Raw genomic sequence first — 14,117 nt, 5'->3', positions numbered from 1 at the left:
AATTTTAATTTTTATTATTTTTATTTATACATATATATGGGGCACAGAGTTGACCATATGTATTTGTGTACAGTATGTGATGGTAAAATCAATATTATTAGCATGCTCATCATTACAAATCATAATTACTTTTTGTATACCTTAACCCGGTTACTCCCTAACCCCTTCCCCCTCCCCTTTTCCCACCTCTAGTAACTATAACTTTCTATTTTTTAAAAGCATTTTTTAAAAAAAGTAACTGCATTTTAAATTTATATTATATAGCATATTTCATATGCTAACAACTTTCCAACTTTTGTAAAGACCGTAGTATTTTCTCTGTATGAGGATGAATTATTTTACTAGTCTGTAATACATTGAAGCAATTAAGGGCTGGGACACCTGTCTGCCCATTGAAATCACCTGGGAAACTTTTAAAAATACTGAGATCTCGGACCTACCCCCAGATTCTTCATTAATTGGTATAGGCACACCCTACGGCGTGGGATGTTTTAAAAGCTCTGCAGGTGAATATAATATTGAGCCAAGTGAATATAATATGGAGCTTGCCAGGCTGATGTTAAAACTGCTTTAAATAGCACAGAAACTCTACAGAAAAACCCCCTGCTCATTAGTCCTTAATATGCCAACACTAGACTTCTCATGTTCTTTGGCTCCATGCCTGTCTTATTCACCATTACATCTCTGCCTTAATGTTTTGCACACACTGAGCATAAAAATGAATTATAAACAGAGTGTCAGCAAAATATTCAGGAATAAAAATTTTCTAAAGTATAAACTGAGCTCATGATGAATTTGGAAATATAATTTTTCATGAGTAACTTCTATATATACTTTTCTTGATATTTGTATATTTTTAATCATACAAATGATACATAGTCATTGTACAAAATACAGATTCAGTAAAATAAAAATAGAAATGTAATGGCTTAAATTGCACAACCCAAACATAACTACTACAAACACTAGGTGCACATATTTCCAGACTATCAATTTATATAAATATATATTTATTTATATGTAATATATATAAAATATATATAAAATATAATATATATATAAAATATATATCAATTTATATAAATATAATATATGCTATTAAATGTATATACTTTTTTAAACAGGATCACACTCTATTGACTGCTTTTATTCAATTAAGTATACATCAAAACATCACTCCATCCAGCAAATAAACTTATAATAAAATTAATTTCTGATGGTTGCATTAACGGATTTACCAAAATTTATATACTCAATTACCTACCTGTAGAAGATTATGTTATTTACATTTTTTGGTAATTATAAACAGTGATATGATGAATAGTCTCCATCATAAATGTATTTGTCCAAATATTTCCTCATAATAAAAATCAGGAAATGGGTTTGCTAATTTCAAAAATTATGCATATTTTTATGGCCTGTGATTAAAAAAATTACCAAATAGACCTTCAGAAATTCATTCTAGTGTACCCTTTCACCAGGAGTTAGAAGTTATCTAAAACACTTAACTCAGCAGTGCAACTAGCTATATTCTTGGCTATAATATTTTTTAAAGTTTACATATAGTAGAATATTATATAAAGGATAATTGATGCAGTTGGAAAATACTCACATTCTTTTTGAGGGTAGATTTTAGTTTGAAGAGATTGAAACTCATAATATGGTATCTCATATTTGAATACGGATGTAAAAATGTCGTCAAGTTCTTCCATGTCATTCTGTTTTCAATTGAAAAGGAAATTTTTTATTAGTTCAATTATTTACATAGAAACTCACAGTGCAATATAATAAAAATGTGTTAGCTGGTGTAAATACTGGGTAATCTATAGTAATTCTGATAACTTTTTAAAAAGAATAATACAATATGTTAGGGGCTGGCTTAAAACCAATTGTTACAACAACAGAAAAATCAATGCAATAAATAAAAGTCTTTGCTTTTGGATGAGTAACTATAACCTTACTTAAATACTTACTAATTTTTAAAAGAGCATTATAAGAGATCAATGATAACACTAAAATTTGTTTCAATATTAAATTCTGGTAAAATATATGTTGCATTTTAATAAAGGAAATAAAATGATAAGTCTGCTTCTTCAGCTTAAGGGTCAGACATGGGATGGTCTTAAATAGATAATATTGTTTCTGTGACTAAGAGACGGAGAATATTCATCTCGGACTTTTTTTTTTTTCCCATAAATATAGAGTAATTATATAGTACTTTATTTCCCTAATCTGAGCATTTGGGGAGAAGACGTGTCATATTCAACTGTTCTATTGCTGAGGACATAACCTGTTACAAAGACCAGTATTGTTTTAAAATTGTGTTGTATCACACTATGACTGGGACCAAATCACTCAAGTCACAGATGATTATAGCTGAGATTGGTCAATCAACAAAGTTATGGGGTGAGGAGGGGATTGTGGGACAAAAGTTTCTAATTTAGACTTTTGAAATGATTTCCAAATAAAATTTGGTATATGCCAATACACACAAATCAAATGACAGAATTTTCTTTTTCTTTTCTTCCTTTGCCTGGTCTGGCTTCCTGTAGGGTACCCATGGCCTGGAATACCAGAAGGAAGGAAGGAAGGAACGAAGGAAGGAAGGCAGGAGAAAGAGAAAGAGAGAGAGAGAGACAGAGAGAGAGAGAGAGAGAGAGAGAAGAAATAGAAAGAAGAAATAGAAAGAAAGAAAGAAATTAAAGAAAGAAAGAATGCCCCAGGACCCCAGCCAGACATGCTGATAGGGGCCCCACTGCCACTAAGGGTGTGACTTGCCAGGCCTACTGCCTAGGGCCCTTCTTCTGCTCATGGAAGGCCAGCCTACACCAATAGCTTCCTTTGCCAGGTCTGGCCTCCAGGAAGATGTCCATGGCCTGGAATACCCAAGGAAGGAGAAGGGAAGGGGAGGGGAGGGAAAGGGAGAGAAAGAAAGAAAGAAAGAAAGAATGAAAGAAAGAACCCCTCAGGGCCCCAGCCATGCCTGTTGATAAGGGCCCCATTGCTACTAAGAGCACACCTGGTCAGGCCTTCTGCTAAGGGCCCCCCTTCTTCTAAGGGCAGGCCAGCCTACCTCAACTGCTTCCTTTGCCTGGTGTGGACTCCCATAGGGCACCCATGGCATGACTGAATTTTTTAAAGTTATTTTTGTTACTTCATATTTTCATTTTTTAGAATTATAGGTACAAGTAATAAAGTGTTTCAGACCTCCCAGGATTTTCTGAAAATCTTTCTGAGATGTGTGGAAAGGGGATGAAAAATCTTTTTCTCAACCTATAACTATGCAATGCAGTGCAGAAGAAAACATTCACAAGCATCTACTAAACATTATGGACTATGTGAAGACCTTAGCTCTGGAACATGTAAAAAAAATAAAAACAGGAAAGAAGTCATAACAAATGTAACAACAAGCTCTGCCTTCAACAAATTCACAATCATGTAATTACACAGGGGCAATGAAGAGTCCTAGACACTATAATAGAAGGTCACTATGGGTTATGTACAGTGTGGGCAAGAGGGAGGTGCCTCAATTTCCACAAAGAAAGAACTGGCCATGAAAGATTTCACGGAGGAGCTGACCTGAATTGAGATTGCCATCCATACAAGGAACATTTTGTAGTGAAGAAACAAACTGCACATAGGCACAGAAATGTCATAAAACATGACCTGGTTAAGGACTTCGGCTACTTCCATAAGAACACAGAAGAATGAGAGATAAGAAGAAAGTAGATATTTCAAAAAGCGCCTTACATGGCTGATAAGAAGTTTGTAATTCATCATGTAAGCAGTGAGGAGCTGTCTCAGACCTGTAACATTTAACATGGAAACATTTATGTGGATTAAATTAAGCTTATTTATGTTTCAGCATAATTATGATTGCTTATGTGGCTAAATATCGATATTGAATGGAACCTATTCTATAAATGAAGATGTGACAATTTCATATTAATCATTATTACTCTTGTAATCTTTTCAGGAAGGCTTCAAGAGGAGCTTTATACTAAAACAAAAAATATATATTTTAGCTATATGAGCTGATGAAAGGAATTAAGAAAACATGAAAATCATATCACTAGTTTGTAAATTTTCTTAAATATTTGTTGCAATGTCCATAGCAGTTCTTCATATCCTATTATTTAGGCACTGGTATTTTTACATGAGGAGATAAATTTACTATTTCTTTTCAAAAGTATGCAAGATAGTAAGCAGAGACTGGTGTGGCTTAGAGTATTTCACTAACGTATAAGTTAGGCATAAAAAGACCTCTGGAATTCCTGCTAGATCTGAGATTCTAAAACATAGATGAGAATTCAAAGAGCAATTCAAAGAGCAAAAGTTCCCACTGGGAATATGAAATTGAATTTTAAATATGAAGTAGCAGTGTCTTCTGAATCAGAAAACAAAAATAAAAAAAAACAAAAAACAAAAAACAACTCACCACATAGACAAAGACATCTAATTAATTCTATTCTTAGAAAAGAATACAGACACTTTTTAATATTCTAGCCTCCCACAAATAGTTAAATTACATCACTTCTATTTTAAATTTAATAACCATATTTCTAGTATTATGCTTGCATATAAGTAAGTGGTATGGAACATGAAGCAAATATGTGAAAAACTACAGAAATGTCTCCTAAAAGTAATCCTGCCCCCAAATATCTTCTTAGAAGATAGCCTAACTAAAAAAGTGATTTGAGTAGTTATGCTTCTTTTTAAATTATGTTTCAAAGACACAATAAATAAGTATTCTTTCTAAACATTAGCACTAAAATATAAAAAGCCATGAATTAGAATTTTCCACTCTTAAATTGTAAAACCCAAACAATACTTAATGAAATTGATACAACTGTTCAAAAAGAAAGATTAAAATGGAATGGTGTAGTATTTGTTTAGTAATAGTCACAACCATCCTAAAATGTTAGTTAATGAATGACTTTATGTGAAATTGAGAGTAGAATAAAGTGATAAATTATATCGACATTATTTATGTATATATAAAACTAAGTCCATATTCATTATATAAACATATATACATACACATGCACACATGCAGCTATATCTATCTACTGAGAATCTTGTGGAAAGAAAGCATAAAAAAGACTTAGATATGGAACTGAAGGTGGTTAAAAAATAATAAAGCTCTGTACATAGGAAATAAGTACATGACTTTTCCCAGAAGAATTTTTTTCAGGAAATAAGGGATTGATGAATGTCACATAAGAAAATTATTCATATACATATTTATAAATTACAACTGTTTTAATCTGAAGGTGTTATAGAAATTTATACATTTTCCTGATAAAAACATGTTATCATAAAAAGTATTTTTTCCTAAGAAGAAAACATATGTAAAATATCTGTTTTAAAGATATTTAGAATTATGGACTTCCAGTTCTGGGAAGATAAAGTAGTTGTGCTTATACCTTTTCCTCCCCCTACATAAAATTAAAATTTCCAAGTTTCAATAGAAAAATCACTTTTTATACCAAGAAAGAGGAAGATCTCAAACTAAATGAAAAGAGACATCAGTAAATGCCCACACCATGATAACAAAGATGTTAGAATCATCTGTCAAAGGTCTTAAAACAAGGGCCGGCCCGGTGGCTCACTCAGGAGAGTGTGGCAGTGGTAGCGCCAAGGCTGCAGGTTCAGATCCTATATAGGGAAGGCCGGTATGCTCACCGTCCGAGTGTGGTGCAGACCACACCATGCCCAGGGTCGCGATCCCCTTACCGGTCAAAAAAAAAAAAAAGGAAAAAAAAGGTCTGAAAACAGCTGTGATAAAAATACTTCAACAAGCAATTATAATATTGTTTGAAACAAAATATAGAGAGCCTCAGCTAGAAGATAGAACGTTTCAGCAAAAAAAAAAAAAAAAAATTGGAGGTATAAAGAAGAACCAAATAGAAATTTTAGAACTAAAAGTACAATAATCAAAATAAAACCTCAGGGATGGGCTCAACAGCAGAAAGCAGAGAACAGAGGAAAGAATCAGTGAACTTGAAGCTAGAACAATAAAAATTACTCAGTCTGAACAACAGACAGAAAATATGCTATAAAAAATAAATAGTGCAACAGGGACCTGTGAAACTATAACAAAAGATTGAATGTTCATCTGATTAGAGCCCCAGGTGGAAAGGAAAGAGTATGGAGATTAAAAAAAAAAAAGAACATAATAAAATAATGGCTGAAAACATACTGAATTTGGAAACAGACATAAACCTGCTGATTCAAGAAACTGAGCAAAGCACAACAGGATAACCCAAAGAATCCCATGCCAAGACACATCATAATTAAACTTCAGAAAACTGAAGACAGAGAAAAAATTGTGAAAGAAGTGGGAAAGAAACAAAACTTTACATGTAAAGTAAAAAAAAAAAAAAAAAATTTAGAAAGATAATAGTGGCCCTGGAGGTCAGAAAAAACTGGGAAATTGTCAGGTGTTCAGAGAAAATAACTACCAACCTAGAATTTTATGCCCAACAATAAATATCCTTCAGAAATGAAGCAGAAATGAAAACATTGTCAAATGAAGGAAAACTAAGGAAATCTGCTTCCAGCAGATTCACCCTAAAATAACAAATAAAGAAAATTTCTCTACACAGTAAGGATATAATGGAAGAACACTTGAAACATCAATAAGATAGAACACAATAATTAGAAATATAGGTATATAAAGTAGGCTTTCTTTCTTCTTTTGAGTTTTCTAAATTATGTTTGATGGTTAAAGCAAAAATTATAACACTGTCCGATGTATTCTAAATGTATGTAGATGAAATATCTAAGATTTTTATATTACAAATGGGAGTGGATAAAGGGAAGTTAAAGGAAGTAAGATTTTTATACTTCACTTAAACTGATTAAATAAGGACACCAGTAGACTGTGATAAGTCATGTGTATATAACATAATACCTAATTTTGCACCAAAAAAGATAGTGCAAAGAGCTGGAAAACACCAGAAATAAAGTTGAATGTTGTTCTAAAAAAAAAAAATTAAGTAACACACAGGAAGGGAAGGAAAAAACCAAAAAGAAAACAGAGAAAAAAATAAAATGACAGCCCTAACATATCAATGATTGCATAAATGTAAATGGTCTAAACACACAGTTAAAAGAAAGAGATAGCTAGAGTGGATTAAGAAACTTGACCCAACTATATGTTCTCTTTAAGGAACTCACTTCAAATAAATAAGATAGGCAGGTTGAAAATGAAATGATAAAAAACATGTCATGAAAAGATTACAAAAGAAAGCAAGAATGGTTATATTATTATCAAATAAAGTAGGCATTAGAGCAAAGAAAATCACAGGAGACAGAAAAGAACATTATATAATGACAAAAGAGTCAATCCACCAAGAAGACATATTAATCCTAAATATGTATGCACCAAAGAACAAAACTTCAAATTACATGAAACGAAAACTGACTAAAGGGAGAGACAGACAATTCTACAATGATAGTTGGAGACTTAAAGACCTCACTTTCAGCAATTGGTAAAAAACATAAACAGAAGATCATCAAGAACATAGAAAAACTCAAACACACCATCATCCAGTTAATCAACCAGCATCTAATTAATATTCATGATCACTCCATCTAATAACAGCAGAATAGACATTCTTCTCAAGGGGCTTGTGTAATTTATACCACAATAGGCCATATCCTGAGATATAAAACGAATGTCAAGAAATTTGAAATAATTTAAATTAGTTTAAATTTCTGTGTTTTCTGACAATATGGAATCAAACTAGAAATCTATAACAGAAAGATAATAGAAAAATCTCCAAACAACACACTTCCAAGTAATCCATGGGTCAAAGAGGAAGTCTCACAGGATACCTGTACTCCAATGTTTATTGCAGCTCTATATACAATAGCCAAGAACTGGAACCAACCCAAATGTCCCTCATATGATGAATGGATAAGGAAACTGTGGTATATCTACACAATGGAATACTACTCTGCTATAAAAAAGAATGAAATAGTATCATTTGCAACAACATGGATGGACTTAGAGAAAATTATATTAAGTGAAACAAGTCAGGGACAGAAAGAGAAATATCACATGTTCTCACTTATTTGTGTGAGCTAAAAATTAATAAATAAATAAACAGGCAAACAAATAAAGGGTGGGGGGAAGAAGACAGAATAACCACAAAAATTCCTTGAACTATTTAAGCCAAGTGCACAGATATGATGTAGGGCGGGGGGAGGGGGGAGGAACGGGTAAAGGGGCATGAAAATCAAGTACAATGTATTTTGAGAAGTAAAATAAAATAAAAATTAAATTAAAAAATACATTAAACTGAATTAAAGTAAAATACGACCCATCAAAGTTTGTGCAACACAGCTAACATAGGGCTGAGAGGATATTTAACAGCACATTAGAAAAGAGGAAAAGTCTCAAATCAATCATTTAGGCTCTCACTCCAAGAATGTAGAAAAAGAGATTATTAGACTCAAAGCAAGCAGAAGACAGAAAATAACAACAGCAGAAATCAATGAAAGTGAAAATATAAAAGTAGAGAAAAATCAGTGTAACAAAGAAATGATTCTTTTAAAGATCAATAAAATTGACAAACCTGTAGCAAGACTGACAAAGAAAAAAGGGAGAAGATACAGACTATAAATATCACAAATGAAATAAAAGATATCAATAGAGACCCTGCAGACACCAAAAGGAAAATCAAAGTACTATGAACAACTCTACGTACATGAATTTGACAACCTAGAGGAAATGGACCAATTCCTTAAAAAACAACACAATCTACCATAATGCACAATCCCTCTCTATTGTATGTAACAACTATATCTGAATCTTCAATTATCTTAAAATTTAAAATTAAAAGTTTAATTGTGAACAGTGAAACAACCCCCCCAAAATATTCACCCCAAAATAGATATTTATTACATTAAACAAAATTCCTTGAGATGAATAGATATTTACGTAGCAACAACCCTTAAAAGTTGGATTTGCTCCTTCTTGGATGTGAACGCTGGGGTGTGAACACTGCGCATAACGGCATTGAGAGACTGTCTTTAAAAGGATTTTAGGGCAATATCACATAATATAAGAAATTGGGAAATATTTTACTTCATTGGAGTGGAATGAAAGGATATATGATGTAGGTGTAAAATAAGTCTACACCATGAGCAGACTCAGAGAGTTTAAGTAGTAATAATAACTACTATATGCTGAGCACTTATAGTGTGCTAGGCTTTATATATCTCTCATTTTTATAACATTCTGCAAGTTACGTATTATTAAAATGTCTCCTCTTATAGATGTGATAATCATGGTACAAAAATTTCAGTAATACCCCAAATTGCAGAGCTAATAAGTGGTAAAATAAGGATTCTAACTTATGCTTTCACACTTTAAACACACTACCCTTAAAACTACATTCTAATCATGGAGAAAAGAATAAAATCTGAAGTAATATTTGAGTAAGGTAAAAAATAAACCATGATTCCCTAGTTTCAATATAACCACTGCAATTCTAAACATCATATTCATGTTTAGGCAGAAAGAGAGAGAACAGTGGCAATGTGTGTGTGTGTGTGCGGTGCTGGGGGGGGCACTAGGGGAGGGGGCTATTGCCAACTAGATCTATTCTTTTTCTTCTTTGAATCAGAAAAGCAAAAGCTCTCCAGATATTCTCTGTGTCTCATTGTCTAAAACTCTCACATGACAAGAAGGGTGATTAATAATGTTGGAATATGGCCTTCCCTGCTTCAATAATGGAGGTAGGAAGGAAAAGTGGGTTTTAGACATTGATGTTGCATGACAAAGCCTATAAGGTCAGCCACAGAATATTAAAGTAATGAAAAAAAAAAATGTGGTAGAGAAAGAGAGCAATAATAAAGACACTTGATTCACAAGAGAAACAATTTCAGTGAAATAACCATAGGAGGACTGTAAAATGTTCACAATAGGAGACAAAACTCGCTTAATATTTGTAGCATTTTACTCTGTACTTTCAGATATCTAAAAGGAAAGTCAGTGATTGAGCAGAAAACAGCCTGGTTCTTCTTCTTGTAATAAAGTGTTGTTCTTGTTTAAGTTTCACTAGTAAAAGAAAGAAAAGCTACCTTTTTATTACATTGTTTATAAAGTTTGTCTTGAAAGAGAGCCAAAATGGCCATTTAAAATGGAATTTGATAAATAGTTTATAACATATCTTAAACAAAATTTCTTGCTGCAGCTTGCAAAGAAAACAACAGGTAAAAGAACAAAGCAATATTCTCTAGGGTTGTGCGAAGACTCTTCTTTTTTTCTTTACAAGTACTTAACACCAAGCAGTTAATTTAAAAGAATAATTTAAGTGAACAGGTCTAAGATGAAAGAGATATCTTCCTTTGTCAATTTAACTTTCCGAAGTTTTGAATGAATCATTTCTTAGAATTGCAACATGTCTGTGACTACAAATGCAAAAAATAAATGTAAGAATGTAAAACAACACAACTTAAGACTTCCTTCAAATGATTTTATATCTATTATTCATATAGTTGTAGAATATCTTTAAATCATTTGAAAATTATATGTTTTGAGATCTGAGAAACCTGCATTGAAATGTCTGTGCTAGGACTCACTAGCTATGAACCTTAATAATACTTAACTGACAGAATTATTTAGGAGTTTAAATGAGTAAACATGTAAAATCCCCAATAAATATTAATTCCCTGCTGTGAATTCAATTTCCCCCCAAAACTCGCTGAAAGCCCTTGTGTTAAGAAGGTGGAAAAATCAGACTATGACAGTGTTGAAAGGTGAGGCCTTCAAGAGGTAATTACATCGTGAGGAATTTGCCCTCTAAATGGATTAATCTATTTGTGAAGTAATGGTTTAATGGTTTACTGGGTTGTCACAGTAATGGCACTCTTGGCTTTATAAGCAGAGTGAGTGAGCATGTTAAAGAGCTCTTGCCATTCTCACCAAGTGATTGCCTTTGTCACCAAAGGACCCTGTAGAGATTTCCTACCCACAAGACCCTCATCAGTTGTGCCCTGGACTGTGGACTTCATAGCCTCTGAAACTGTAAGAAATAAATTTCTTTACTTTATAAATAATCCGGTTTCAGGTATTCTATTACAAGCAACAGAAAATGGACTATAAATACATTCCCTTTCTTCTAAATACTATGACATGAGCTCTCAGACACAATTCATGAAATATAATCATTGCAATCTAAAGAAAAAGGGTACAAGTCTAGCAATGAGGAAACTTGGCTCCCCAAACTGACTTTTTAATTGATTGAACAAATAAATTAGTCTCTTTTTACTGCATAAGTTCTTAAATAACACATAGCTTTTAAATTAGTTAGAATGTAGGTTTTGCTATTGCAATATAGACCCAAAATGGCAGCAGCTTACGCAAGATAGAGCCTATTTCTCCTTGACATAAAAGCCTGGTATTAGGCAGTCAAGGGCTGACATGGTGGCTATCTGGATCTGCGGTTCCAGGCTCTTTCTATCTTATTTCACTGCCATGTGTCATTTTCATGGTCTAAGATGGTTCATCTATCACTTTCTTGCTAGAATTCCAGCCAGTCAAAAAAAAAAAAAAAATGCAGTGATGGGGAGAGCATGACTCTACCTGATGACTCTACCTGTCTTGTAAGAACATGTTCATAATGCTTCCATTGCCATGCCGTGCCATTGGGCATTACTTAGTAATATTGCTACATCTAGCTGCAAGGCAGGAAATACATATTTATCTGGGTGCCCATGTGCCCAGATGAAAATTACATTATTATGTAAGAAAGGAAAAATACTGGGAGCAACTAGCAGTTTTGGCATACCTATCAATTATGCAAAATACACAAATATCATAATTTAAGTAAAGACAGTCTGATCAAAGTTTTGTTGTTGCTGCTTTCTAAAATGCTCCTCTAGAGTATTGATTGAAGGTTGATTGTGCTGAAATTTTCAATTTGATTCCCCTTATTATACCGTTCATTCATAATGCCAAAAGTCTCAAAGATTTAAGTTGACCAAACCTGAATAGACTCATTAATGGAGATTTTAATGACATTAATGATCAAACAGACCAAAAAAATCCAAAGTTTTTCTGTTATGGACATTAAATAAACCATAACAACCATGCCTTTTCTCATCCTCATCTTCCTTTAGCAACTATTTTGTAAAAACTTACTGTTAAATATGTAACAAAATAAGAAAATTTAAAACAAACGTAGCACTAACATATTCAAAGAAATGTCTTTCAAAAAAGGCTTGTATAAAATGATGTCATGATTTCCTATAAAGTTGTTGGAATTATTCTTTTGGTTTGTTTTGGAAGCTAGTTTCCAAGCTTATACAACATAATCCCCCTCATCTTTTATATTCACTTGATTCTTTCTGTTTTTTACTTTACTTTTTCTGCTTCAGTTGGAAGCAATGCTGAATCTACCAATAATCCAATAACCTCCTCAAAAAGAGCTGTGCCTGTCCCAATGGCTGCTGGAACAAGGAACTCTAATAGGTGGGCCTCTTGAGATTGGGTGGGAAATTTAATGTCTAAAATTCTCATTCAATATCAAAATGTGTTCAGTATTACAAAGTGATACACAGGCTGATTTATGAGATCAGGAAAGGATTGACTGAGGAAGACATGCTGGAATTAGAATTTGGAGGATGAATTAAAATTAACAAGGTGCATATAGTAAGAAGGAAGGGAGTACTGGAAAAGTGCTTCAGTTAGAGACATGAACATGTGCAAAGGTCCTGTGATAGAGTTCATAGCATAGTCCAGGAACTAAAAGCAGGCCAATGTGCCTGGAATGCAGAGAGGGAGGGAGAGAAGTGAGACTCAGCTGAAGAGAAAGAGACATGACAGTCTCTTCAGGGCTTTACTGCTCCTGATAAAGATTTTTTAAAAAATAATATAATACAACAATTGGAATCCACTGAAGTGCGGAAGCAGGTAAATTACATGCTGAGATCTATCTTTTTATAAGAAACTGTTGGATGATGAACTTGAGTTAGTAGGAAGTGTTCAAGAACCCATGATAGGGGACCAGTTAGGAGGCTATCATAGCAGTTTAGGCAAGAGGGAAAGCAGTGGACTCGAGTGTTAGAACTGGGAAGATATGGAGATAGAGCAATATTTAGTAAGTAGAGCTGATACAGCTTAGTATGGATTGAATTTGCAGGGTGAGGGTTTAGAAGGTATTAAGGAGACTCTTCCGTCTGTGGTTTTTAAACTGGATTGATGATGGTGCATTTCCTGACTTAGAGAACATCAAAAGACTGGGCTTACAATGGAATACATTGTATAAATTAGTGAGATAAATTAGCAGAGAAAATATTTACCAAGAAATGAAGAGAGTCTAAGAATCAAAACTTGATAAATTTGAAACAATTTTCTAGGTGATAGAATGAAGAAATTGCAAAGGAATTTGAGAAGGAAAGGTTAAGGAAGTAAGAGGAAAATCAGGAAGATACAGCTTTATGGCAGCTAAGGAAAAAAAAATTGTATCAAGAAAGTGAATTTGGCCAAAAGTACTAATTATTGCTGAAAACCCAAGTTAAATTGAACAAGAAAAATGTCCATTGGATTTGTTGGGAGATGGGAGCTTAATTGATGTATATGTTTGTGTTTTGCAACCTAAGGTAATAAGGTTGATGAGACTAAATGGCTGACCTCTGGGAAAAAAATTCTTAGAAGTTAAATTTGCATTTTCAAAGATTTATTTTTACTTATTTCTTATATCTGGATGAAGTTTACTGTAGATGCAGAATTCATGAATTCTAGAGTTCTCATATTTATATCTACTATATTTCTTTATCTTATTGTTGATACATTAACTGGTGTTAGTACAGAGGTCCAGAAGATTGCTTGGTGACCTTTAGAAAATGCAAACAAACATATATTTTTGCCACAAGAACTTTTCAGTATTCTAATTTCCGAAGAGTCATTGATGATTTGAGGTTTGTTTTTACCAGAAGCAGATTCTCTAATTTTCTCTAATTATCTTATTATGAATAGTAGCTATGAAGGAACATCATTAACTATGTTTGGCTTGAGCTTTGTTTTTTTGAATCATTTAAAAACATTCCTTATGGTTAAAGATCTGAACCCTCTAAAAAGCTAGATAGTAAAAGCAGAGCCT

At 33.0% G+C, this 14,117-nt stretch overlaps 1 protein-coding gene across 1 annotated transcript in view; it reads right to left on the bottom strand.

The window, feature by feature from the left end:
- BANK1 (B cell scaffold protein with ankyrin repeats 1) overlaps window positions 1–14,117 on the bottom strand; it is a 271,822-nt gene that overhangs the window by 187,405 nt on the left and 70,300 nt on the right. Inside the window, exon 5 of the mRNA XM_063108726.1 lies at window positions 1,613–1,718. Within this exon, the coding sequence (XP_062964796.1) occupies window positions 1,613–1,718 (106 nt within the window). The remainder of the gene's footprint in view (window positions 1–1,612; window positions 1,719–14,117) is intronic.

The sequence above is a fragment of the Cynocephalus volans genome, chromosome 9, assembly GCF_027409185.1.
Source record: "Cynocephalus volans isolate mCynVol1 chromosome 9, mCynVol1.pri, whole genome shotgun sequence".
Classification (NCBI taxonomy): Eukaryota; Metazoa; Chordata; class Mammalia; order Dermoptera; family Cynocephalidae; genus Cynocephalus; species Cynocephalus volans.
Note: the sequence above shows the minus strand (reverse complement) of the source record. Positions and strands in the feature narration are given on the sequence as shown.